At 50.4% G+C, this 27,606-nt stretch overlaps 1 protein-coding gene across 2 annotated transcripts in view; it reads right to left on the bottom strand.

Annotated features, from left to right (window-relative positions):
• Nucleotides 1-1,840: 1,840 nt before the first annotated feature.
• The window catches only part of LOC106604776 (uncharacterized), a 36,695-nt gene continuing 10,929 nt past the window's right edge, over nucleotides 1,841-27,606 (bottom strand). Inside the window, exons 3-17 of one of the 2 annotated variants that reach the window (XM_014199798.3) lie at nucleotides 26,123-26,239; nucleotides 24,312-24,481; nucleotides 14,032-14,134; nucleotides 13,724-13,769; nucleotides 13,537-13,641; nucleotides 13,298-13,393; nucleotides 13,001-13,126; nucleotides 10,907-11,032; nucleotides 8,868-9,001; nucleotides 8,654-8,780; nucleotides 8,454-8,546; nucleotides 7,967-8,149; nucleotides 7,434-7,638; nucleotides 6,146-7,255; nucleotides 1,841-5,991 (exon numbers count right to left, since the gene is read on the bottom strand). In XM_014199798.3, coding sequence (XP_014055273.3) covers nucleotides 3,380-5,991; nucleotides 6,146-7,255; nucleotides 7,434-7,638; nucleotides 7,967-8,149; nucleotides 8,454-8,546; nucleotides 8,654-8,780; nucleotides 8,868-9,001; nucleotides 10,907-11,032; nucleotides 13,001-13,126; nucleotides 13,298-13,393; nucleotides 13,537-13,641; nucleotides 13,724-13,769; nucleotides 14,032-14,134; nucleotides 24,312-24,481; nucleotides 26,123-26,235 — 5,349 coding nt within the window. In that variant the 5' untranslated portion in view covers nucleotides 26,236-26,239 and the 3' untranslated portion in view covers nucleotides 1,841-3,379. The remainder of the gene's footprint in view (nucleotides 5,992-6,145; nucleotides 7,256-7,433; nucleotides 7,639-7,966; nucleotides 8,150-8,453; nucleotides 8,547-8,653; nucleotides 8,781-8,867; nucleotides 9,002-10,906; nucleotides 11,033-13,000; nucleotides 13,127-13,297; nucleotides 13,394-13,536; nucleotides 13,642-13,723; nucleotides 13,770-14,031; nucleotides 14,135-24,311; nucleotides 24,482-26,122; nucleotides 26,240-27,606) is intronic. The other variant, XM_014199799.3, reaches the window with a different exon arrangement.

The following is a 27,606-nucleotide window of genomic DNA, read 5'->3' as shown; positions in this document are numbered from 1 at the left end:
CTCTGGCGAGCACATGGAGGGCTGTGCGGCCCCCCAAAGAAATGCCACCCCACACCATGACTGACCCACCGCCAAACCGGTCATGCTGGAGGATGTTGCAGGCAGCAGAACGTTCTCCACGGCGTCTCCAGACTGCTCAGTGTGAACCTGCTTTCATCTGTGAAGAGCACAGGGCGCCAGTGGCGAATTTGCCAATCTTGGTGTTCTCTGGCAAATGCCAAACGTCCTGCACGGTGTTGGGCTGTAAGCACAACCCCCACCTGTGGACGTCGGGCCCTCATACTACCCTCATGGAGTCTGTTTCTGACCGTTTGAGCAGACACATGCACATTTGTGGCCTGCTGGAGGTCATTTTGCAGGGCTCTGGCAGTGCTCCTCCTTGCACAAAGGCGGAGGTAGCGGTCCTGCTGCTGGGTTGTTGCCCTCCTACGGCCTCCTCCACGTCTCCTGATGTACTGGCCTGTCTCCTGGTAGCGCCTCCATGCTCTGGACACCACAGCTCGCATTGATGTGCCATCCTGGATGAGCTGCACTACCTGAGCCACTTGTGTGGGTTGTAGACTCCGTCTCATGCTACCACTAGAGTGAAAGCACCGCCAGCATTCAAAACTGACCAAAACATCAGCCAGGAAGCATAGGAACTGAGAAGTGGTCTGTGGTTACCACCTGCAGAACCACTCCTTTATTGGGGGTGTCTTGCTAATTGCCTATAATTTCCACCTGTTGTCTATTCCATTTGCACAACAGCATGTGAAATTTATTGTCAATCAGAGTTGCTTCCTAAGTGGACAGTTTGATTTCACAGAAGTGTGATTGACTTGGAGTTACATTGTGTTAAGTGTTCCCTTTATTTTTTTGAGCAGTGTATATTCAGTCATCAGTACAGATCACTCCCGCGATGTAGGAGTTTTTAGATGAACTGAAAGCTTTGCAATGAGATTTGAGGAGTTTAAGTCCCCACAGAGGTGATGCAGTTTGTTATAGGGGCCCATTCTCTTCTGGTGCGGGGGAGAGACTTCTCAGAAAAAGCTAGTCAACTGAGCAGTATATATAGAATTGTATAAACATTTAGCTTTAAAACTGCCAAATTGTCTCTCAGCCTCATGGCAAAATGTGTAGAATAGCTTGAGATTAGCTATAAAACTGCAAATGTATCTGTCTGCCCTGGCGAAATGTGTATAATTGCAGGTAATTCGCTTTAAATCAGCACATTTTTCTCTCTGCACCATGGCAAAATGTGTAGAATTGCAGGAAGTTAGCCAAACAAAAAAAAACATTTAAAAAAGATATATTTATTGAAGGGATCAGGTGCCCCAGATGGGTCCTTGCTATCCTTGGGACATCCCTACCCCATTGAAGTTGACATTTTAAATGGTTAAGGGTTATGGTTAGGGTAAGAATAGGGGTTAGTATAGGGACGTCCCAAGGACCACGGATAGCCCTAACCGCTCCAGATGTGGTAGTCTGGCCCTGTGAGTGGATTTTTGACATCAGCATCCCATTGTTGTCCTAGGTACAGTATTAACGTCCTGACAGATCTAATGGATTTAACTGAGGGAGATAATTAGGTGGCATCAGATGTAGTTGAGCCTATTAGTGGGCAGCACTTTGGATAAGCCATGCCATCCAGATAGTTATATGGAGTGATATTAGTGCCAAAAAGAGACTGATTCCAAATTCTGTCAGTCGACTATTGACATCTCAAATCTGCCCAAATACCTATTTGAAGTGTCTTGGAATGTGCTTGAATCTCATACTACGAGCCAAATATCGGCTTAGCTTGAACAAAAAGGAGGAAAATGACAGTGACGATAAAATATCTGTGTCCCATCAGACGACGAAAGGCAAAAACACCAATTTATTTAGTCAAACTTCAGATTGAATATGTTTACAGCATCTTGACAGGATCAGTGAGTTGGGACAGTTTCCAGTCACAAACAGCTCTGCATTTTACCCACAACACAGTAGGTTGGAGGCCTTTGTTGAGATATGTTGCATCCCATTACATGCAACATTGCGGAACGTTGCAATCCTGAACTAGCCCGTGATCCTAATCCACATCTCCTCTTATCATAAAGGGGAATCCCTCTGTATTTCCATTAACAATGGCTATAAAACATGTACAGGTGTTCTTGTCTTTAATGTTAACACAATTGTAACAGAGAATGATATGTCGGAGAACAGGAAAGTAGTGGTTATGTTTGCATAGCCATAAACTAAAGGAAGGACAGATGGACTCAAACTAACACAAACATAGATATACATGTATATCTATCGACAGCTCTGGCACAAACAGAATCAGTCAGTCCGTCCGTCTGCAGAGCTAAACATGGGCAAGTAGTAAAATTGTGGCTCGGTGTTAAATTACTTTGGATCGTTGCTACATCTAGTTAGCTTTAACAGTCAGCCTTGTCAAAAACCTTCTACAAAATACCAAATGAATTCCTTTCCCCTATTCCACCACCCACGGAACCCACCCCAGAAAAATATATGTATCCTTTAGATTCAAAGTTGATGTACTGTATAATTACTGCATAAGCATTTGGGTTATTGAGTGTTTACTCCGTTCAAGCATTCTCACACAAGTAGTCAGTCAGGAGCCAGGAACGGTGTACAATTTTCACAGGGTTCATTTCTGTAACTTTCTTTCACGGTCAATTAGCGCTCCCTTTGCATTTGTTTGTAAACTGAAGGGGTGGGTCTCGGCAAATGTAAAAGTTTATGATTTTACCGTTAGGCCGAAAAAGTTTTCCCCCCTATGGACAAATCTAAAATGACAGATTTGAACTTTAACTGGATCCACAGAATGATGAAATAAGCAGAAGATAAAGTAGTGCTCTCTCGTCTCCTCAGCAGACACCAGGTCAGAGGAAGGGAGGTGGGTGGAGGTAGAAAATCACACATGACAGAAACAATATATACAAAACCCAGTGATAACCACATGGTCTTACACCCGCAGGTCCCTTCACATCATAGACCATGGTGCAAACATACTTAAATACGTACATACATATTTCATACATACACATACAGAATACAATAATAAAATAAGATAGATAGATAGTTATAAAATACCTATGTAGAAATGCATAATCCAGATGAGTCTATCGGGAGACCTAGCAGTAATGGCAGTCAGTGGAAGAGGTTCCTCTCATCATTTATGGATGTGTGTGAGTGTGTTTATTCTGTGTGCTGTGGTGTGCATGGCACTTACTGTACAAGTGTGTATGTACTGAACTGTATGTAGGGCCAAACACCAGATCGCACTATGCTAAAGAATCGTGTCAACAGCCCTTCCTCCTCCTCCCTTCTCTTACTAAGTCCTCCCCTCATCTCACCTCAGTCCTGGTGGTGAGGAGGGGTTTTAAAAGTTCAGAGGTCAAAAGTGGAGAGGTGTTTGACCCAGCAGGTCTGTCGTGTCCGGCGAGTGCATCCTGAACAGCTGCGTGAGCGCAAAGACAGAAGAGATGAGCACCGTGCAGCGTTTGGCCAGCAGCCTCACCCCCTCGCCCTCTCCCTGCCTCTGTCCATCCCCAGACCCACCGCCGGCCCCAGCCCTGGTTTCAGCCGTCTCCACAGCCCCAACAAACTCCCGGTACAGCCCTACGATCTCCTTCAGCTTGTCCAGAGCCTCATGATCAGTACTGTGGATCTGACCCCTATTGCGGCAGATGTCACAGCCAGGACAGGGGTGTGTTCTCAGGCAGGCTGCAGAGAGCTGCACAAGGGCACTAAAGCTGTTGGATAAGGAACGAAGCGCCTCCTCTGGAGCCCAGCCCACACGCGTGGCACGCTGGCACCCTGTTGCCAACCGCCGGGCTTCTGCCTGGAGTAAACTCCTCTCAGCCTCTGTCATGGGTAGAGGACTTGCCCCTCCACAGCACGGGGTCAGACCCTCCTCTTGCCCCAAGTCTTGGTTGGGTCCCTCTTCTCCACACCCATCCTGGTCTGTTTTAGAGGGTTCTGATGTTGGTGGTGGCCTAGCCGTGCCTCTCTCCAGGACCAGGCGTAGCTGATCGATGTCCTGCCTCAGGGAGGCAAAGCCCCCCTTCAGCCCCACGTAGCGTTTGTTGGTGAGGGAGCGCAGGGCGCCTATAGGGGGCGTTGGGGAGACAGGGCGGGATAGGAGGGGGCTAATTTCTGAGGAGGCAGTGGAGAGGGTAGAGAGAGGGCGAGGGGTGTCCCTCAGCAGGGACAGGATGTTGGGGGAGGGGACAGCGGAGGTGGGGGAGGGCAGGGGTGTAGAGCGGGCTTGTTTGGGGCGCGTGCGTTTGGAGAACTCGTAGATTGTGAGCTCCTCGTCAAAGCCGCAGCCATCCTCCACGTCGCCGCTGAAGCAGTTGGCGTAGACGGTGCGGCACCCACATGCCTCGCGGTGGGCCTGTGGAGGGGTGTGCACCAGAGAGTCCCCCTCTAGGGGTGGGCCTGAACCACCCCCTAACCCCACCTCTGAGTGGGGCCTGGACTGGGGCTGCTCCGACTTGCAGGAGCCCAGAAACCCATAGGGCTCAGAGACGTGCGCCCCATTTTCTCTTAGGGCCTGGTTGGGGTGCGACACGTTCGTCCCATTGGCCTCCTTCACACGGGGAGTCACTTCCTGGAACTCTTTGATGGTCGCTATGACGACCTCGGCTCCATCCTCCAGCACTTCCTTCTTCCCTTTACCCGCCGCAGTCTCACCTACTGCCTTGGCAGTGACCTTGCTGACCTCGGAGGCTCCGCTGACCGACAGACCGGAGCCGTACCCAGACGTGACATCCTCGTTGACAGAGCTGGTGGAGGGGTAATCCAGGGTGCCCAGGATCTCCTGGGAGCGGGTCATGTACCAGGGCAGGGCCTGGATCCGCCCTCTTAGGGCTGAGGTAGGCAGACGGCCCCCCAGGCTGGAAGAACTGACCCTCAGGTCTGAACCTGACCCTGACCTCCCTGTGCTCTCTGGGCCTCCCGCTGTCCCTTTAGAGGAGGTGGTGAGGGAGGTGGTCAGACTGAGGGGGCCATCTGCGTTTTTGGGGGACAGGTTCTCGTGACTCAGAGAGACCCTCCTCCCGGACTGAGCGCTCCCATTGCGACTGCCCCAGGGGTGGAGGCCGTTCGGTGGCGACACCCCCTCTTTCTCCTTCGGTGAGACTGCGATGGGGAGGACTGTTAGGGGATGAAGAGAAGGAGGGGAGGTTCTGGGAGAGAGTGGTGGAGGGCTGGTAAGGCTCAACCTGATCTCATCTCCTGAAGCCGAACGTGGAATGGGGGATAAGCTTTGCAGCTTTTTCGGGGGGTCCAGCCCAACCCCGTTTCGGACCTCTCCCTTCGGCAGGGAAATCCCATTTGTTTTAGTTTCAACCCTCGCTGTCTGCTTGTCAGCAGTGACCAGAACACAATCTTTAGGAAGCACGTTAGGAGTCCTGTTCTCTATCTTAGAACTGTTCTCTTGCTTAAAACTGTTCTCTATCTTAGGCCCGTTCTCTTGCCTGAGCCCGTTCTCCACAGCCTGAGGTTCAGCAGGGGGTTGCTGGTTCTTCCGTACAGCCGTGATGAGGGGGGAGGAGAGTGGAGGCCCACCCGCCCCCGAGGTGACTGATTTAAACTCCATTGTTTCTGGCTCCATGGTGTCTATCTCCAAGAGCCCCGCGTGGCCCCCACGAGCATCCCCGTTACAGTGGGCGTACGGACCCCCACACTTGGGAGACCTCTGGGGGTCTATCTGGGGCTTGGGGGCCAGTTCAGGTTTAGGGGCCAGTTCAGGTTTTGGGGGTAGCTGGGGCTTGGGGGCCAATGGTGGAGGTTTGGTCTTGGCATCGACACTCTGCATGGAAGACTGGTTTGAGTGGAGCTTTGGGTCTCGTTGGGTCTCCTGCTGTTTCTTGTGGTCAGGTGAGGAGTGCTTCTTTTTGAGGGGTGAGGGAGGCTCCCTCTCTGGTACCACTGGCAGTCCATTTCCTGTGCCACTCCAGCGTTTACTGTGTCTATTATTGTCAGCCGCATCCAAACTGTTTTCTGTGAGTGAATGAGAGAGAGAGAGAGAGAGAGAGAGAGAGAGAGAGAGAGAGATGGGAGTATTAAAAGGGTGACAGAAATCATTCAACACCTTCACTTTAACAGCTCTATACACAGTTACTCTGTCAGCGAAGAAGTGATGTCAACAACCCACCTGTGCCGTCAGGAGGAACAGGAGGAGTGAACCGCTCCTGGGCATCGAAGAACTCATCGTCTGACTCTGAGGCACTTTCCCTAGCAACAGGAGGAGGAACGTTAGGGGACGGCGTTGGGAAAGGACCGGAATCTCCGGAGTGACTCGATAGACTCTCCTCCCCTGTGTGGGTGGAGCTACAAGCCGCCCTCTTTTCACAGGAGGAGATGTGGATGGGGATGACTCTGGGGATGACTCTGGGGATGTCTAACTTGTTGTTGGAAACAGTTTTGTTAGACTGGGCGCAGATCTTGTCGATGAGGCGCAGGTCTACATGACTCGGGATCTTAGAGAGCCGTCTTAGTTCCTCCTCATCGTCGTCATCGTCAACTTCCTCCGTCTCCTCCTCGTCGCTGGTGGCCTCGGTGGGGCTGGGGAGATAGCTGCCCTTGGAGTGTTCAGTGAAGCACAGGCACGAGCTGTCGTTGCTGCGGTAACTCAGGTTGGTGGGGCGTACGGGGGCAGAGGCCGTGCTGCCGGCGGCACCCTCTCTCTGACGCTGAGGAGAGGGAGCTGTGACCTCCAGGAGGAACGGGTGGTGGACATCCAGGGTGGTGGTCCCCTGAGTTGGCCGTTGGGACCGGAGAGAAGGGCTGTCCTCACGCAGGGCGACCAAGCGAGAGGAGGCCTTGGCTGGGCCTCCTCCTCTGGCTGCAGCTGCAGCGCTGCTCTCCTCCAAGGCCGCCCTAAGAGAGCCGCTGGACAGGCTGAAGAAGCTACTGTTGACCCGCGGGTCTGTGTGGTACCAGTTGTCCTGTTCCACTGTTCCTGCGTTAGCTTTAATTCCTAGCATGATCTCTCTTCCTCTCACTTCCCTTCCGTTCTCATCCTCTACTTCCATGTCCTTCTCTGACATCTCAATGATCGTCACCTCTTGTTTCTCTTCGTATTCTTTCTCAGCTCTCTCTTTCTTTCCCTCCGCTCCTCTCTGCTCCTCTTCTTCTCTCCTCCACCCCTCCCTGTCTTTGCTGGCAGGTGCGGGGCGTTTGCGGGTGTGAGTTGGTGGAGGCTCGGTGGGGTAGTCCTCGTCTGACGAGTCATCAGAGTCACTGCAGCAGCGGGACACATAGCCTGGGAATGACAAAGAAAAAAATCATTTTTTTCTCAGTTACATAATAAAGTTTACGATGTACATAATAGTAGTCAAATGAAGACTATCCATACTGGCTGATATCCACGTATCAACGCCAAAATAAATACTAAGAACAATGCCAAAAAGGAAAACATTTTGTTAAACATTGATGCTCACTTGTCAGCGATTCATAGCAAACTCCCTCTATAACGGCGAACCTCCCTTCACACACACCTTCTTCAGCAGGTATCCTGTGCACCCGCACCTTGGGGCGTCTCAGACGGAACACACACACTCTGGGGTCCACCAGGAGCTTGCAATAGCCCCCCAGTAGACACGCCAAGTCTTTGGCTGCCAGAGAGTCCATCAGTAAGGCAAAAGGCTGGAGAGAGGGGGAAGAGAGCGAGAGAAAGAGAGAAAAAGAGAGTGAAAGAAAGAGAGGTAGAGAGAGTGAGGGCAGTGAGCGAGAGTGAGAGAAAGAGAGAGAGCGAAAGAGGGGGGGAAGAGAGCGAGAGAGGGGGGGGCGAGAGTGAGAGAAAGAGAGATGGAGAGAGAGACAGAGAGAGGGGAGTAGGAAGACAGAATGCATGTCGTATTTTCCATCCACTGTATTTGTGTGTGAACTAAGCGTAGCTATGAGCAAACGTGTGTGCCTGAGAGAGTGTGTGTGTGATTTCTGTGTATCATATACAGCGTGTATGGTATCCTACCTTGATGTCGTGCAGGGAGATACGTAGCAGGCTAACTCTGTCCGACTCAGAGAGCAGCTCCACTCTACTGATGCTGCTGAAGTCTACCAGGGTGGACACCATGTTGAGCTTGTGGTTGACCACCTGACTCAGGCCGTAGCGCGCTCCCACCAACAGACTGACCAGCACCTCCCGGTCCTGCAACTGGGGTGGGGGAGGATGGGGAGGTGGACAGAGGGGGAGGTGGACAGAGGGCCAAAGAGAAAGTGGGGTGGGGAGAGAGGGGGAGAGGGGGAAAGAGGACGAGAGGGAGGGAGAGAGAGAGGGGTGAAAGGAAGAAAGAAGTAGATACAGTCTGAGACGCATGCTGAATCATCACAGGGTGAAACAAGGTCAGGACGGGGGGGTCAATCCTGTCCAGCCAATAACAGCTCTCTAAATTGGGGCAGAGTCAGAGGATGATTGACAGCTGTGATGATCCTTTGTAAATTGTTTCAAACACACTAACCATCATGGTGGCTGTATAGGAGCGGCCTCCGTAGGAGATTAGTTCACCAAGCTGGGTGAGGTAGGCCAGCCGGGCCTGAGTGGCTGAGATAACCTGGGAGGGCGAGAGAACGACGATGATGACAACATTGACGACGACAACAACGACAAAAGTATTGCACATATAATCTCTCTCCCCTCTCGTTCCCCCTCCCACCATACCTTCTGCCGTGGCTCCAGCAGTGACTGGATCTTCTTCAGGTGGTAGCTGATGGCTTTCCTCAGGTCCTTCTCTCTCATGTTACTGAGCAGAGTGGGAGAGATGAAGCTGTCCAGACCAAACTCTTTCCTGTCACAATACACACAGGAGACAATATCAGTGTGTGTGTGTGTGTGTGTGTGTGTGTGTGTGCGTGTGTGTGTCTCTCTCTCTCACGTGATGCTCTTGATAGAGGTCCGGGTGGACCCTATACTGTTCAGTCTCTCGTGCATGTGCAGGGCAGCCAGACGCAGTGCAGTGTTACACTTCATCTCCACCGCAAACCTCTCCTGTAGAACGTCCCCGACGCTCTGACAACACACACACACAGAGAGAGTGTTATACACACCCATACAACATTATATATACGCACAGCATGAAACACAAAAACACACCGGCAGAATGATACACACACAAGGTATGAAACATTTTATTTCCTCTAAAATAAATCATGCTGACGCAGGTTTGGCTAAAATCCCCCCCTGCAAAGCACCTCTTCTATTCGTTATATTTCACAGCGAAGGCTGCATCAGAAGCGAATTCCTTTGTCGGCTACGTGTTCGCGATTGGCTGGGGAACGACCACTGGCCTGTGGTAAATTCGTTCATATGGGCAGAATAGTGTATAAAATAAATACAAATGTGCTGCATTAGCTGCTTTTCTTTTAGATATAATAAATATGAAGGAAAAAGGAAACCGCACACTGCTCTTGATAGTATCACTGATATTTAACAAGCTTACGTATCGGCCTCCGTCAGAGCTTTATATAATAAATACAAATGTCATCCATAAGCCTACTAATACATGCATTAGTGAATAGAAAACGGGCAGATATAAAGAAAAGTCATTTAAACCTAATTCATTTTCTTTCCATTTGCGCCATAGAAACGAATAATCAATATAATAAAACTAGGCCTATGATATTTCCTCCCGACCCCCTCAGCGGGACAAAATCTTGATGAGTCTATGAGACGATGCCGCTTTATCAAATGTTCATCTTGATATTTTAGGCTAAGCCGTGAATACAGTTTCCAAAATGATACACAAATCCAAAATGATGTATGCGATTGCAAAATCGAATGCTTCTAAACGAAAGGGTGACCTAACTTCCGGGCTTCTTCAATAGACTATGGCGTAGGCTAATAGACCTACTTGTTGGATGCGCATCCAGCTGTTTAGTCAGGCCTAGTGATATTGTCGTCCATCATCAGCTGATCCTGCAAATCTTTTTTCTGAATGACAGCTTTGTGATATGGCAGGCGATGCAAAAAAACAGCAAGTGCAGGAAAATAGTGTTCGGAAGAATGTCCAGAATATGTTGATGTCCTTTTCGTTGTGCCAGTGAAGTTGTGATCCACATTGGATCCAATCCAATACCCTACATTTATGTTGATCGTGGGCTATTGTCTGCTTGATTTACAACAGGTTCTGGAAGATTTAACAGAGAAAGCATCAATGTAATGAGTTACTGTGTCGGATTGGACCGAGGTGGGCTACCGTGCGAACGCCCAACAGTATTTTCCTTTCTATTGTTCAGGACATTTAATGACAACAAATGAGGAGCCTAGTGGTCTTCTAAACAAAATGATTTGGTGAATTTGAATGGTAATGATGGTGAGAGCCCAGTTACAGATGGACTCCGATCCCTTTAATCATGGAGGTTATTGTTACTTGGTGTCTCTAAAATCACAATGTTTCCATTTCTATTGTCATGTCACAAAAAGTGTTAATTTTGTATACATTTGCTAGCCAATGTTACAAAATACAGGCCTAATATTCTGCTCATGTGAACAAATGTATTTTAGGCCATAGCCTAAAGAACAGCTACATTATTTAATGAAAAGAAGCAAATAGACACCTTGTTTCACATTCTTTAATAAAAGCCTCATAAACAGAAACAGGCAATAGGCTACAGCTCGCTTCAACAGTTTCCCCGCCAAATAGGCCTACAAGGAAACTCAATTTATCTCCACGATGTTGAGAGCGGGGTATGTAAGCAGCTGTAGTACCTTCCACAAAAAAGTGTTTCTCTACAAAAAAAGACACGTGAGCCCCTCCCTGTAAATGAACTCTGATTCTCAGCGGAAGGTTGACAACTCGATTACGGTAAACACTGCTCAGCTGTGTGCAAGTTACAGGTGAAATTACAGGCAGAATCATTACAGACGCTTAAGATGGTGGTCTTGGCCTACAGCTAGATGTGGCTAGCCGCTCACCTGGAGGAATAGGTACTCGAAGGCGGTGGGGTCTTCCTGTAGCAGCTCCAGGGGGTCTCTGGGAATGAAACACACCCGGAACAGACACTTGTAGTCATGGCTGCTGTTCTCCTTCTTCTGCACCACCTGGAGACACATACACATTACACAGGGTTATACTGAGGTGAACAAACACATACACATTACACAGGGTTATACTGAGGTGACCAAACACATACACATTACACAGGGTTATACTGAGGTGACCAGACACATACACATTACACAGGGTTATACTGAGGTGACCAAACACATACACATTACACAGGGTTATACTGAGGTGACCAAACACATACACATTACACAGGGTTATACTGAGGTGACCAGACACATACACATTACACAGGGTTATACTGAGGTGACCAAACACATACACATTACACAGGGTTATACTGAGGTGACCAAACACATACACATTTCACAGGGTTATACTGAGGTGACCAAACACATACACATTACACAGGGTTATACTGAGGTGACCAAACACATACACATTACACAGGGTCATACTGAGGTGAATAGTAGGGGTCTCCAACCTTTTCTAGCATGAGAGCTACTTTTAAAAAACGAAACATGTCACGAGCTACATATTGTTTTTTTGAGCTTTCAAATAGTTATTCTCCTCTACTCTACCCTGCAACTTTTCCCTGGGTCCTTGGTGTAAGAGATGTGTTTTCTGTCAATATACCTGGTAAAGTAACGGCAACTGCTCGGCCTCCGACCGCAAGGCACTACAGAGGGCAGTGCGTACGGCCCAGTACATCACCGGGGCCAAGCTTCCTGCTATCCAGGACCTCTATACCAGGCGGTGTCAGAGGAAGGCCCTAAACATTTGAAAGACTCCAGCCACCCTGGTCATAGACTGTTCTCTCTGCTACCACACAGCAAGCGGAACCGGAGTGCCAAGTCTATGTCCAAAAGGTTTCTTAACAGCTTTTACCCCCAAGCCATAAGACACCCCCCCTCTTCTACGCTGCTGCTACTCTCTGTTATTATCTATGCATAGTCACTTTAATAACTCTACCTACATATACATATAGATAGAGTGCCCCAGCACATTGACTCTGTACCGGTACCCCCCCTGTATGTAGCCCCGCTATTGTTGTTTACTGCTGCTCTTTAATTATTTGTTATTCTTATCTCATGCTTTTTTAGGTATTTTCTTAAAACTGCATTGTTGGTTATGGGTTTGTAAGTAAGCATTTCACTGTAAGGTCTACACCTGTTGTATTCGGCGCATATGACAAATACAATTTGATTTGATTTTATAAACAAATTTAATGCTGCCCCATAAAATGATATATATATTTTTTTCCGGAATTCTGTTTCTCTGTTTTATTTATCCTGTTTTTTACTCTCAATATTACAATCATTCATAGAGAAACAACAAAAATGTATGTTTTGAGTCCATGTCAGTGCTTTAAATCACATCAGAAGACCTGGATTTTTATTGTAATTCCCCTTTAATTTGCATTTAGAAAGAGAGGAATGTGTCAGTCCAGCATGTTTCTGTTAGGCCTAATGCTGCAGCACATGTCATGGCAAAACAATGCCCACCCAAATTGATACAAATACTCACAATATCGTTCTGTCAGCTAAGCCTACTTTGCAGTTAACATTCGATTGAGAAGGTTTTTGGGGAAAGCTTTCTGTCTACCCACGAGACCGTTATCAGTACGCTATCATTACTAGCCTCGCTAACTCTCCACATACAGAGTGATAGACAAATGCGCACACCAAACAGACAGACAGGGACAATATTGCTGGAACTTAATTGGCAGATATTGTGTTACATTTGGCTTTTTGAGCCAATAGTGGCTAACCAGGGTTGGGATAATGTCAATGCGGCTTTGATTGCATAGTAGCCGGGAGCTTTATGTTTATGGCAGTTTGCGATGGAACACATTAAAAAAATAAAATAAAATAGCTTGGCGAATTACTTGCAGCTCACGATCTACCTGTTGGAGATCTGTGATTTAGAGATGACTACTGTTTGACTGACTGCACTCGTAACACAGGTTGGATGTGTGGGTGAGATGTGTGTATTCTACTCACCTTGTGTATAAGCTCGTCCTCGTGCAGCAGCAGTAGCTTGGTGATGCTGTACTGCTGTTCCAGCACCAGAGCAAAGTACTCAATACAGCAGATGGACAACTTGTCCTTCAGAGTCACAACGATGTCCTGCAAACAAAGCGACTCAGTTAGGTCTGAGTTCTGCTATCTTCATGTTGCTTGACCACTGAACACTTTGTGTCAGCGCTTGTGGACTACTGTTGTCATGCAGATGACGCAGCTGTACAAGCATGGGGTGGTATTTTGTAGGTAAAATACTCGACGTGTTATAATCCGTACCTTGATGGTGGTGGTAGCGTCGAACTTGAAGGCCTTGGTCTGTCCGTTCTCCAGGTAGACCTTCAGAACGTTGGGCAGGAACAGAAGAGAGTTTCCCTGCAGGAAGAAAACAAAATGAATGAGAGAGAGAGAGAGAGAGAGAGAGAGAGAGAGAGAGAGAGAGAGAGAGAGAGAGAGAAAGAGAGAGAGAGAGAGAGAGAGAGAGAGAGAGAGAGAGAGAACGTGTGTAAGGTCCTGACCTGAGTGTGACCGTTAACAACCACTTCCTCTGCGAAGCGCACTTTGATCGGGTTACTCCTCAGACGAGCCCTCTTCTCCGCCGACATGATGGACGACTTAGGACCCTTGACACACAGGAAGACGACGTTATGTCATCATTAACACACACACACACTCAAATACACACACACACACACACACACTTACTGTCATGTGCCTTAAGATTGTCATTGTGACAGAGTCCTCCAAGTCCCTGAAGAAACACAGAGACAAGATGTTTCTGTCCAGCAGTCATGTAGGCATTTCCACTACACTGACATTTGGCCTGACACGCTCAAACTCACACACAAGCACACGCACACAACCGCACAAATGATAGTATGCTTTCAGAAGTGAATACACTGGAAAGGAGTCCCAGTAACCGGACTAACTCCACTACTATCTAGTTAGAATATAGAGACTGAGAAACAGAGGGAGAAGACAGAGTAAGGGACAGAAGAAACAAGGTTAGTTACCTGGTGACATCTTGCAGCTGTTCATAGCTGAGATCATCTGCCACCAGGTCATTGATCTGTACCACCTGGTCTCCAGGATACAGTATGCCATCCCCTGGGCCACCTACACACGGAACACAGCGTTTGTTATAGAATTCAACACAGTCACATGTGCTTACAGTAGCTCCCCTGGGGGGGTTATCATTAATACCAGTCTCTCTGCCAGTCTCTCTACCAGCCTCTCTGCCAGTCTCTCTGCCAGCCTCTCCGCTAGCCTCTCTACTAGCCTCTCTGCCAGTCTCTCTACTATCCTCTCTACCAGTCTCTCTACAATCCTCTCTACCAGTCTCTTGCCAGCCTCTCTGCCACTCTCTCTACTAGCCTCTCTGCCAGCCTCTCTACTAGTCTCTCTGCCACTCTCTCTACTAGCCTCTCTGCCAGCTCTCTCTACTAGCCTCTCTGCCACTCTCTCTACTAGCCTCTCTGCCAGGTCTCTCTACTATCCTCTCTACCAGTCTCTCTACTATCCTCTCTACCAGTCTCTTGCCAGCCTCTCCGCCAGCCTCTCTACTAGCCTCTCTGCCAGGCTCTCTACTAGCCTCTCTGCCAGACTCTCTACTAGCCTCTCTGCCAGACTCTCTACTAGCCTCTCTGCCATCTCTCTACTAGCCTCTCTGCCAGCCTCTCTGCCAGCCTCTCTGCCATCCTCTCTACTAACTTCCCTACTAGCCTCTCTGCCACTCTCTCTACTAGCCTCTCTGCCAGCCTCTCTACTAGCCTCTCTGCCACTCTCTTTGCAAGCCTCTCTGCCAGACTCTCTGCCAGACTCTCTACTAGCCTCTCTACCAGACTCTCTGCCAGGCTCTCTGCCAGGCTCTCTGCCAGCCTCTCTGCCAGACTCTCTGCCAGTCTCTCTAATAGCCTCTCTGCCACTCTCTCTGCCAGACTCTCTACTAGCCTCTGCCAGCCTCTCTGCCAGGCTCTCTAATAGCCTCTCTGCCACTCTCTCTGCCAGACTCTCTACTAGCCTCTGCCAGACTCTCATCCTCTCTACCAGTCTCTCTACTAGTCTCTCTGCGAGTCTCTCTACTAGCCTCTCTGCCAGTCTCTCTACTAGCCTCTCTGCCAGTCTCTCTACTAGCCTCTCTGCCAGTCTCTCTACTAGTCTCTCTACTAGCCTCTCTGCCAGTCTTTCTACTAGCCTCTCTGCCAGTCTCTCTACTAGCCTCTCTGCCAGACTCTCTGCCAGCCTCTCAGCAGGCGTCTCAACAGTCCTCTCTACTAGCCTCTCTGCCAGTCTCTCTACTAGCCTCTCTGCCAGCCTCTCAACAGGCCTCTCTTCAAGCGTCTCAACAGGCCTCTCATCAAGCCTCTCTGCCAGTCTCTCTACTAGCCTTTCTGCCATCCTCTCCTCTCTACTAGCCTCTCTGCCAGCCTCTCTGCCACTCTCTGCCAGCCTCTCTGCCACTCTCTGCCAGCCTCTCAGCAGGCGTCTCAACAGTCCTCTCTACTAGCCTCTCTGCCAGTCTCTCTACTAGCCTCTCTGCCAGCCTCTCCTCTCTACTAGCCTCTCTGCCAGCCTCTCTGCCACTCTCTGCCAGCCTCTCTGCCAGCCTCTGCCAGCCTCTCTTCAAGCGTCTCAACAGGCCTCTCATCAAGCCTCTCTGCCAGTCTCTCTACTCGCCTCTCTGCCAGCCTCTCCTCTCTACTAGCCTCTCTGCCAGCCTCTCTGCCAGTCTCTCTACTAATCTCTCTGCCAGCCTCTCTGCCAGTCTCTCTACTAATCTCTCTGCCAGCCTCTCGGCCAGCCTCTCTACTAGCCTCTCTGCCAGACTCTCTACTGCCTCTCTTCAAGCCTCTCTGCCAATCTCTCTACTAGCCTCTCTACCAGACTCTCTGCCAGACTCTCTGCCAGACTCTCTGCCAGACACTCTGCCACTCTCTACCATCCTCTCTGCCAGCTTCTCTACTAGCCTCTCTGCCAGTCTCTACTAGCCTGTCTGCCAGCCTCTCTGCCAGTCTCTCTACTAGCCTCTCTGCCAGCCTCTCTACTAGCCTCTCTACTAGCTTATCTGCCATGCTCTATGCCAGCCTCTCTTCAAGCCACTCTTCAAGCCTCTCTGCCAATTTCTCTACCAGCCTTTCTGCCAGACTCTACCAGCCTCTCTGAAAGCCTCTCTGCCAGCCTCTATTCAAGCCTCTCTGCCAGCTTCTCTAATAGCCTCTCTGCCAGACTCTCTGCCAGACTCTCTGCCAGACTCTCAGCAGGCCTCTCAACAGGCCTCTCTTCAAGCCTCTCTGCCAGCCTCTCTGCCAGACTCTCTGCCAGACTCTCTGCCAGACTCTCTGCTAGCCTCTCTGCCATCTCTCTACTAGCCTCTCTGCCAGCCTCTCTACTAGCCTCTCTGCCAGTGTCTCTACTAGCCTCTCTGCCAGCCTCTCTGTCAGCCTCTCTACTAACCTCTCTACTAGCCTCTCTGCCAGCCTCTCTAGTAGCCTCTCTGCCAGTGTCTCTACTAACCTCTCTGCCAGCCTATCTGCCAGTCTCTCTACTAGTCTCTCTAATAGCCTCTCTGTCAGCCTCTCTACTAGCCTCTCTGCCACCCTCTCTAATACTCTCTCTGCCGCCCTCTCTGCCAGTCTCACTAATAGCCTCTCTGCCAGCCTCTCTGCCAGACTCTCTGCCAGCCTCTCAGCAGGCGTCTCAACAGTCCTCTCTACTAGCCTCTCTGCCAGTCTCTCTACTAGCCTCTCTGCCAGCCTCTCAACAGGCCTCTCTTCAAGCGTCTCAACAGGCCTCTCATCAAGCCTCTCTGCCAGCCTCTCTACTAGCCTCTCTGCCATCCTCTCCTCTCAACTAGCCTCTCTGCCAGCCTCTCTGCCAGACTCTCTACTAATCTCTCTGCCAGCCTCTCTACCAGCCTCTCTACTAGTCTCTCTGCCAGACTCTCTGCCAGCCTCTCAGCAGGCGTCTCAACAGTCCTCTCTACTAGCCTCTCTGCCAGTCTCTCTACTAGCCTCTCTGCCAGCCTCTCAACAGGCCTCTCTTCAAGCGTCTCAACAGGCCTCTCTTCAAGCCTCTCTGCCAGCCTCTCTACTAGCCTCTCTACCAGACTCTCTGCCAGACTCTCTAACATCCTCTATGCCAGCCTCTATGCCAGCCTCTCTTCAAGCCTCTCTGCCAATTTCTCTACCAGTCTCTCTGCCAGACTCTACCAGCCTCTATTCAAGCCCCTCTGCCAGCCTCTATTCAAGCCTCTCTGCCAGCTTCTCTAATAGCCTCTCTGCCAGCCTCTCTGCTAGACTATCTGCCAGAATCTCAGCAGGCCTCTCAACAGGCCTCTCTTCAAGCCTCTCTGCCAGCCTCTCTGCCATCTCTCTACTAGCCTCTCTGCCAGCCTCTCTGCCAGTCTCTCTACTAGTCTCTCTAATAGCCTCTCTGTCAGCCTCTCTACTAGCCTCTCTGCCACCCTCTCTAATACTCTCTCTGCCGCCCTCTCTGCCAGTCTCACTAATAGCCTCTCTGCCAGCCTCTCTGCCAGACTCTCTGCCAGCCTCTCAGCAGGCGTCTCAACAGTCCTCTCTACTAGCCTCTCTGCCAGTCTCTCTACTAGCCTCTCTGCCAGCCTCTCAACAGGCCTCTCTTCAAGCGTCTCAACAGGCCTCTCATCAAGCCTCTCTGCCAGCCTCTCTACTAGCCTCTCTGCCATCCTCTCCTCTCAACTAGCCTCTCTGCCAGCCTCTCTGCCAGACTCTCTACTAATCTCTCTGCCAGCCTCTCTACCAGCCTCTCTACTAGTCTCTCTGCCAGACTCTCTGCCAGCCTCTCAGCAGGCGTCTCAACAGTCCTCTCTACTAGCCTCTCTGCCAGTCTCTCTACTAGCCTCTCTGCCAGCCTCTCAACAGGCCTCTCTTCAAGCGTCTCAACAGGCCTCTCTTCAAGCCTCTCTGCCAGCCTCTCTACTAGCCTCTCTACCAGACTCTCTGCCAGACTCTCTAACATCCTCTATGCCAGCCTCTATGCCAGCCTCTCTTCAAGCCTCTCTGCCAATTTCTCTACCAGTCTCTCTGCCAGACTCTACCAGCCTCTATTCAAGCCCCTCTGCCAGCCTCTATTCAAGCCTCTCTGCCAGCTTCTCTAATAGCCTCTCTGCCAGCCTCTCTGCTAGACTATCTGCCAGAATCTCAGCAGGCCTCTCAACAGGCCTCTCTTCAAGCCTCTCTGCCAGCCTCTCTGCCATCTCTCTACTAGCCTCTCTGCCAGCCTCTCTACTAGCCTCTCTGCCAGCCTCTCTGCCATCTCTCTACTAGCCTCTCTGCCAGCCTCTCTACTAGCCTCTCTGCCAGCCTCTCTGTCAGCCTCTCTACTAACCTCTCTGCCAGTCTCTCTGCCAGCCTCTCTACTAGCCTCTCTGCCAGCCTGTTTGCCGGCCTCTCTACTACCCTCTCTGCCAGTCTCTCTGCCAGCCTCTCTACTAGCCTCTCTGCCAGCCTCTCTACTAGCCTCTCTGCCAGTGTCTCTACTAGCCTCTCTGCCAGCCTCTCTGCCATTCTCTCTGCCAGCCTCTCTACTAGTCTCTCTGCCAACCTCTCTGCCAGCCTCTCTACTAGCCTCTCTGCCAGGCTCTCTACTAGCCTCTCTGCCAGCCTATCTGCCAGACTCTCTGCCAGCGTCTCAGCAGGCCTCTCAACAGGCCTCTCTACTAATCTCTCTGCCAGCCTCTCGGCCAGCCTCTCTACTTGCCTCTCTGCCAGACTCTCTACTGCCTCTCTTCAAGCCTCTCTGCCAATCTCTCTACTAGCCTCTCTGCCAGACTCTCTGCCAGACTCTCTGCCAGACTCTCTGCCACTCTCTACCATCCTCTCTGCCAGCTTCTCTACTAGCCTCTCTGCCAGTCTCTACTAGCCTGTCTGCCAGCCTCTCTGCCAGTCTCTCTACTAGCCTCTCTGCCAGCCTCTCTACTAGGCTCTCTGCCAGCTTCTCTGCCATGCTCTATGCCAGCCTCTCTACCAGCCTCTCTTCAAGCCACTCTTCAAGCCTCTCTGCCAATTTCTCTACCAGCCTCTCTGAAAGCCTCTCTGCCAGCCTCTACTCAAGCCTCTCTGCCAGCTTCTCTAATAGCCTCTCTGCCAGACTCTCTGCTAGACTCTCTGCCAGACTCTCTGCCAGACTCTCAGAAGGCCTCTCAACAGTTCTCTCTTCAAGCCTCTCTGCCAGCCTCTCTACTACCCTCTCTGCCATCTCTCTACTAGCCTCTCTGCCAGCCTCTCTACTAGCCTCTCTGCCAGTGTCTCTACTAGCCTCTCTGCCAGCCTCTCTAGTAGCCTCTCTGCCAGTGTCTCTACTAACCTCTCTGCCAGCCTATCTGCCAGTCTCTCTACTAGTCTCTCTGCCAGCCTCTCTACTAACCTCTCTGCCAGTCTCTCTGCCAGCCTCTCTACTAGCCTCTCTGCCAGCCTGTTTGCCAGCCTCTCTACTACCCTCTCTGCCAGCCTCTCTGCCAGCCTCTCTACTAGCCTCTCTACTAGCCTCTCTGCCAGTGTCTCTACTAGCCTCTCTGCCAGCCTCTCTGCCAGCCTCTCTACTAGCCTTTCGGCCAGCCTCTCTGCCAGCCTGTCTGCCAGGCTCTCTACTAGCCTCTCTGCCAGGCTCTCTACTAGCCTCTCTGCCAGGCTCTCTGCCAGCCTATCTGCCAGACTCTCTGCCAGCCTCTCAGCAGGCCTCTCAACAGGCCTCTCAACAGGCCTCTCTTCAAGCCTCTCTGCCAGCCTCTCTACTATCCTCTCTGCCAGCCTCTCTGCCACTTCTCTACAAGCCTCTCTGCCAGCCTCTCTGCCAGCCTCTCTGCCAGTCTCTCTACTAGCCTCTCTGCCAGCCTCTCTTCTAGCCTCTCTGCCAGCCTCTCTGCCAGCCTCTCTACTAGCCTCTCTGCCAGCCTCTCTGCCACCATCTCTGCCAGCCTCTCTACTAGCCTCTCTGCCAGCCTCTCTGCCAGCCTCTCTGCTAGCCTCTCTGCCATCTCTCTACTAGCCTCTCTGCCAGCCTCTCTACTAGGCTCTCTGCCAGCCTCTCTGCCAACTCTCTGCCAGCCTCTCTACAAGCCTCTCTACAAGCCTCTCTGCCAGCCTCTCTGCCAGCCTCTCTGCTAGCCTCTCTGCCATCTCTCTACTAGCCTCTCTGCCAGCCTCTCTACTAACCTCTCTGCCAGTCTCTCTGCCAGCCTCTCTACTAGCCTCTCTGCCAGCCTCTCTACTACCCTCTCTGCCAGCCTCTCTGCCATCCTCTCTACTAGCCTCTCTGCCAGCCTCTCTACTAGCCTCTCTGCCAGTGTATCTACTAACCTCTCTGCCATCCTCTCTGCCAGTCTCTCTGCCAGTCTCTCTGCCAGCCTCTCTACTAGTATCTCTGCCAGCCTCTCTGCCAGCCTCTCTACCAGCCTTTCGGCCAGCCTCTCTGCCAGCCTCTCAGCAGGCCTCTCAACAGGCTTCTCTTCAAGCTTCTCTGCCAGCCTCTCTGCCAGCCTCTCTGCCAGTCTCTCTGCCAGACTCTCTGCCAGCCTCTCTGCTAGCCTCTCTGCCAGCCTCTCTGCCAGCCTCTCTGCCAGCCTCTCTACTAGCCTCTCTGCCAGCCTCTCTGCCACCATCTCTGCCAGCCTCTCTACTAGCCTCTCTGCCAGCCTCTCTGCCAGCCTCTCTGCTAGCCTCTCTGCCATCTCTCTACTAGCCTCTCTGCCAGCCTCTCTACTAGGCTCTCTGCCAGCCTCTCTGCCAGCCTCTCTACAAGCCTCTCTACAAGCCTCTCTGCCAGCCTCTCTGCCAGCCTCTCTGCCAGCCTCTCTGCTAGCCTCTCTGCTAGCCTCTCTGCCATCTCTCTACTAGCCTCTCTGCCAGCCTCTCTACTAACCTCTCTGCCATCCTCTCTGCCAGCCTCTCTACTAGCCTCTCTGCCAGCCTCTCTACTACCCTCTCTGCCAGCCTCTCTGCCAGCCTCTCTACTAGCCTCTCTGCCAGCCTCTCTACTAGCCTCTCTGCCAGTGTATCTACTAACCTCTCTGCCATCCTCTCTGCCAGTCTCTCTGCCAGTCTCTCTGCCAGCCTCTCTACTAGTATCTCTGCCAGCCTCTCTGCCAGCCTCTCTACCAGCCTTTCGGCCAGCCTCTCTGCCAGCCTGTCTGCCAGGCTCTCTACTAGCCTCTCTGCCAGGCTCTCTACTAGCCTCTCTGCCAGCCTATCTGCCAGACTCTCTGCCAGACTCTCTGCCAGCCTCTCTGCCAGCCTCTCTGCCAGTCTCTCTACTAGCCTCTCTGCCAGCCTCTCTGCCAGCCTCTCTGCCAGCCTCTCTGCCAGCCTCTCTGCCAGTCTCTCTACTAGCCTCTCTGCCAGCCTCTCTGCCAGCCTCTCTGCCAGTCTCTCTACTAGCCTATCTGCCAGACTCTCTGCTAGACTCTCTGCTAGACTCTCTACCAGTCTCTCAGCAGGCCTCTCTGCCAGCCTCTCAGCAGGCTTCTCAACAGGCCTCTCTTCAAGCTTCTCTGCCAGCCTCTCTGCCAGCCTCTCTACTAGCCTCTCTGCCAGCCTCTCTGCCAGCCTCTCAGCAGGCTTCTCAACAGGCCTCTCTTCAAGCCTCTCTGCCAGCCTCTCTGCCAGCCTCTCTGCCAGCCTCTGCTTTCTTTGGTTGGTTATTTATACTCATTTGTCTTCAGGCCAGAGAACAGGACTGAGGCACAGCAGTTTCTCTGCTGCCCCCTCTCTTTTGCTCTCTCTCTCTCCACACACACACACACACACACACACACACACACACACACACACACACACACACACACACACACACACACACACACACACACACACACACACACGCGCACACACACACACACACACACACACACACACACACAGCAAAGCCTGCCCAGCAAAGCCCTGTCCCTGATCCCACTCTCCATACCACTGACAGCAACATGGCACCGTCACACACATACGCACGCACACACACACACTCACAGCACACTCAGTCTCTCGTTCTCCCTCTTTCACAACGCCAGGTTTGCCAACCCCCTTCTGTGCTTTTGTGCCAGCGCTGTCAATACCCTGATCCCTACAATCGACTCGCAGGTTAGTGTTTTTCATCATGAATCTTGTTCTGGAGGCAGCTCTGCAGAGTGGTCACTAGCTGGCACAGCCACAAAGTCATACAATCTGACTTTGAACCTAACCCTAACCTTAATCCTAACCTTAACCACACTGCTAACCCTAAGAGACAATTTATCCTTGATCCGAAAATGTGGTGGGAGGCGCCTTATGGAGGGTGTGGCGCAAATGTGGCGCCTCCGGAGGTACGCAGAGGCCAAATAGAGCTCTGTACTGCATCGTTGTGCGCCTCTCAAATGTTGTAACAATGCGGAGGGCTCCGTATAGCTCCGCATTGACATTGACATGATTGGTTGACGGTAGGTGAGGGCGGGAGGTCCTGTATAAACACAAACTCACTTCCTTGACAACTTCCTTCACAACAGCTCTGTGCTGCTCCGCGAAGCGCGAGAAGTATGAAAGCCTTGAATTCTGCAGAGGCCGTATCACCATAAATGCTGCACAGCCAATGCAGAAGTTGGATTGAACATGCAGCGCCTTTAATGCCTAACCCTAACCTTAAATTAAGACCAAAAAGCTAGTTTTTGTTTTAATTCATTTCTACAATATAGCCAATTTTGACTTTGCAGCTGGCCCATCTAGCGGAAATCGCTCAATTCTGCCTCCATGGCAAGATTCATGACAATAAACGTCAACCTGCGCTCCACTCAGTCCCCCCCCCCCCCCCTCTCTCTCTCTGCTGCCCTGCCAGGACCTTATTGATTCCCTCAGGTGGTGGCCCTCCTCCCTTCAAACTCTCACTCTGCCTCTTCCTCTCTCACTGTCTCTCTCTCTGCCTCTCACTGTCTCACTCCCTCCTTCTCTCCCTTTATATCTTCCTCTCTCTCTCTCGCTCTCTCTCACACCCCCCCCCCCCCCCCACCTCTTTCTTCTTCCTTCTCTCTCCTCCCTCTCTGTCCCACACCCCAGCAGGGTACTCCTCAGGGAAATGATCAGCTGTTTCTAGAGAAAAGATGGCAGCTCAGCAAGGCTGCGTGTGCATGTGCTTCTCCACCTAATCGAAGGGTGAATGAGTGATCAGATCTAAGGCGGATGAGCAGGTGGCTGTATTGTTCCCGTGGCTTTTTTGGCACGATGCCGGGCATTCTAAATCTGTCTTGCTGTGGGCGGGTCTACCGTGGCATGAGGAAGCAGGTGGCCATACTTGAGGGAGAGCATTCTCTCTCTCTCTCTCTCTCTCTCTCTCTCTCTCTCTCTCTCTCTCTCTCTCTCTCTCTCTCTCTCTCTCTCTCTCTCTCTCTCTCTCTCTCTCTCTCAGACACATTTGATTAATTTCCTTTTTACTCAGCCTTTATTCATCCAGGTTCGTCTCATTGAGATTAAATCTATTTTTCAAGAGGGACCTGGTCCAACCAAGACAGGAGCAGGGGGAGGGAACGCTGTCTCAGACAAATAGACGTAACAACTTACAGCCATAGACACACCGTAAAAACACAAATTGGGACGTAGACACACGTTTCACTTCCAGAAACAGAGTCATAGATCAAATAAATCACCGATATGTACCACCGCATCAAGTCCTAGTACAAACAAACACACACTGTCATGGAATAGGTTTAGACAGCACATTACAGTTCACTATAACTACCACTCCCACACTCAGCCAGCAGCCAGCAACCAGATCCAAGTGTTGCGCTGCCAAGCCTTGATATGGGCAGGTGCTGCCAATTAAGGGGTTGGTCAGTCGGTGTCCCAGCTTGCAAGCCGTGAAGCTGCTTGTTCGTTTGGTGGCCACGAGGCCTTTCGTTAGTTGTCGAGTCTTTCATTTGGGCACGCCATTGGTATTTTTCCTTTTTGTACATATTTGTTTTCGTCACCATCTGAACAAATAATAATCCGCATGGACTGGCCGACCAAGAGGAGTCTAGGCCCTTGACCTAGGTAAGGCAGGTGTCTCCTGGGTACATGCGTTCAACACCTGGTCACATGCGCTTACTTGTCACATTAATAGACACATTCATTCCAGTTACAGAACCATTAGGCAAACCTAGAACCCCTAGACTTAGTGAGTACAGAGTAGGCTGTCTAGTCACTTCCATAATAACAACAACAACAACACACACACACACACACACACACACACACACACACACACACACACACACACACACACACACACACACACACACACACACACACACACAGCGTACCTGTAGCCACGTCCCTGACCAGCAGGGGGTGCTGTTTGGAGAGGGTGAACCCATGACCTCTGGAGTCCAACACCGGGTCTCTGACGATCTGAACCGTTAGCCTCACCGGGAAGTTCTGACTGGACACGCTGCCTGACCGGTTGGACCTCCCATCGCCAAGGATCCGCTCTCTGAGAGGTCAAACAGGGTTTAAACAGGGGTTAGAGGTCAGGGGTTACTGAGAGTGGCAGAGCAGCTGGTGTGAGACTATGTGAGTTAAGTCTTTGTGTTAAACATTAAATTAGACTCGCTACAAGGGGGCTAGTCATCCCTCTCCTTCCCTCTCTGGCATGTTTACTAAGCATGCAAAACAAATGGCCCATCCACATACTTCATGTAAATATATATAGATGCACTGAACGAAAATATAAATGCAACATGTAAAGTATTGGTCCCATGTTTCATGAGCTGAAATAAAACATCCCAGAAATGTTCCATAGGCACAAAAAACCTATTCCTATCAAATTTTGTTCACAAATTTGTTTACATTCCTGTTTGTGCCCATTTCTCCTTTGCCAAGATAATCCATCCACCTGACAGGTGTGGCATATCACGAAGCTGATTAAACAGCATGATCATTGCACAGGTGCACCTTGTGCTGGGGGCAATAAAAGGCCACTCTAAAATGTGCAGTTTTGTCACAAAACACAATGTCATAATGTCTCAAGTTTTGAGGGAATGTGCATTTGGCATGCTGACTGCAGGAATGTCCACCAGAGCTGTTGCCAGATAATTTTATGTTAATTTCACTACCATAAGCCGCCTCCAACGTCGCTTTAGAGAATTTGGCAGTAGGTCCAACCGGCCTCACAACCACAGACCACGTGTATCCAGGCCAGCCCAGGACCTCCACATTCGGCTTCTTCACCTGCGGGATCATCTGAGACCAGAGACCCAGACAGCTAATGAAACTATGGTTTTGCAAAACTGAAGAAATTCTGCACAAACTGTCAGAAACCGTCTCAGGGAAGCAAGTCGGCGTGCTTATCGTCCTCACCAGGGTCTTAACCAGACTGCAGTTCGGCGTCGTAACCGACTTCAGTGGGTAAATGCTCACCTTTGATGGCCACTGGCACGCTGGAGAAATGTGCTCTTCACGGATGAATCCCGGTTTCAACTGTACCAGGCAGATGGCAGACAAATGTGTATGGCATCGTGTGGGCGAGCGGTTCGCTGATGTCAGCGTTGTGAACAGAGTGTCTCATGGTGACGGTGGGGTTGTGGTATGGGCAGGCATAAGCTACGGACAACGAGCACAATTGCATTTTATCGATGGCAATTTGAATGAGGCCCATTGTCGGGCCATTCATCTGCCGCCATCACCTTATGTTTCAGCATGATAATGCACTGGCCCCATGTCGCAAGGATCTGAAAATGTCCCAGTTCTTCCATGGCCTGCATGCTCACCAGAGATGTCACCCATTAAGCATGTTTGGGAGGCTCTGGATCGACGTGTACGACAGCGTGTTCCAGTTCCCGCCAATATCCAGCAAGTTCGCACAACCATTGAAGAGGAGTGGGACAACATTCCACTGGCCACAATCAACAGCCTGATCAACTCTGATCCACACCCCAACCTTTTTTTAAGGTATCTGTGACCAACAGACGCATATCTGTATTCCCAATCCGGTGAAATCCATAGATTAAGGCCTAATGAATTTATTTCAATTGACTGATTTCCTTATATGAACTGTAACTCAGTAAAATCTTTGAAATTGTTTCATGTTTTTGTTCAGTGTATATGTGCGTGCATGTGTTTGTTGATACTGTACCTGCTGAGTGATTCTCGGGTGCGTCTGATCAGCGTTCCCACCACCTGCTGCACCCGGCTGGCCCTACGGCTACGAGATGGAGACCGGCTCCTACTCCTCTCCTTCTCCTCCATTTAACTACACACAGAGATGAGAGATGAGAGATGAGACTGATAAGGGAAACAGAAGGTATCAAAGCAAGGAAAAATATGCAAGGAGAAAAAGGAAGAGAGAGCTTTTTAGTGCGGTGCTGTGTTGGACATTCCCCTCGGTACCACAATTACGTTAGTGCCAGATCTGCATTTTGATCTCGTCATGTTTATATTGCAGAGGGTGTCACTTGCCCTGGATACCACAAATAATCAGATATGTGAGCAAGATAGAGGGAGGAGGGCGTCAGAAGGGTATTCAACTCTACATGAACAAGACGAAACGCGTCACACTCAACAAGATGTGGCACACAGGACCACCAGGCTTACAGGATATATAGGACATGATAAAATGCTGTCAGCTCCACTTTAAGAAGGAACACACAACACACACGCACACACACACACACACACACACACACACACACACACACACACACACACACACACACAAAAGCGATTGCTCACTCACACACACACACGCACACACACAGACGCTGCTTGTCTCTGTATTTATCACTACTGACAACTTTGCAGTAGTGCACTTTCTGTTCAGCCTGCCCTTTGTGCAGGGACGCGAGAGGACTGGGAACAAGGGATGAAGGGGAGGTATAGAAAGAAGGAGGAGGAGGGAGAGAGGTCGTTGTGTTTTAATGAAATCCCAGACAAAATGTGGTCAGCATTCGTTCAGTCCGACCACAACTCATGGCCAACAACACCGCTTGACACTGTTTCCTCCCCAACAGCCAATCAGAAGCCTTCCTCACCTTGGACGTATTCCTCGGCTGATAATTCACTGACGTGCTTTATTTCATGTCTCTGATGTTAAAGGTCCAGTGCAGCTGTTTTTATCTCAATATCAAATCATTTCCTGGGTAACAATGAAGTACCTTACTGTCATCGTTTTCAATTACAATGGTCAAAAAGAAACAAAAATAGCTTCTTAGCTATTTCTCAAGCAAGGATTTTGCTAAAACTGTCCGGGAGTGGTCTGAGTAAGCAGGGGAAAACTGAAAGCTAGCAGTTATTGGCAGAGAGGTTTGGAACTCTCTTTCTTATTGGTCTATTAACCAATTTACCGCCTGGCGATGTCACCAGGTAGGCCAAAACTCCATCCCACCAAAAAACAGGCAGAAATTTCAGGCAGTATTTCACAGTATAATTCCAACCTCATAGTGTGGAAATATATATAAAACACAAGAAAATCACGTTTTTGACTGCACTGGGTACTTACAACTTAATAGAGGATTCAAACTCATGTTAGTAGTGTATATACAGTAGGGACAGTCTGGGTTCAGTATGATGCTAAAAATGGACATAGACAGGCAAAGTCTGGGTAAAGTGGATTTAAATTGC

Source organism: Salmo salar, chromosome 05 (genome assembly GCF_965601325.2).
Source record: "Salmo salar chromosome 05, fSalSal1, whole genome shotgun sequence".
Taxonomy (NCBI): domain Eukaryota; kingdom Metazoa; phylum Chordata; class Actinopteri; order Salmoniformes; family Salmonidae; genus Salmo; species Salmo salar.
This window is presented reverse-complemented; position numbering and strand designations above follow the sequence as displayed.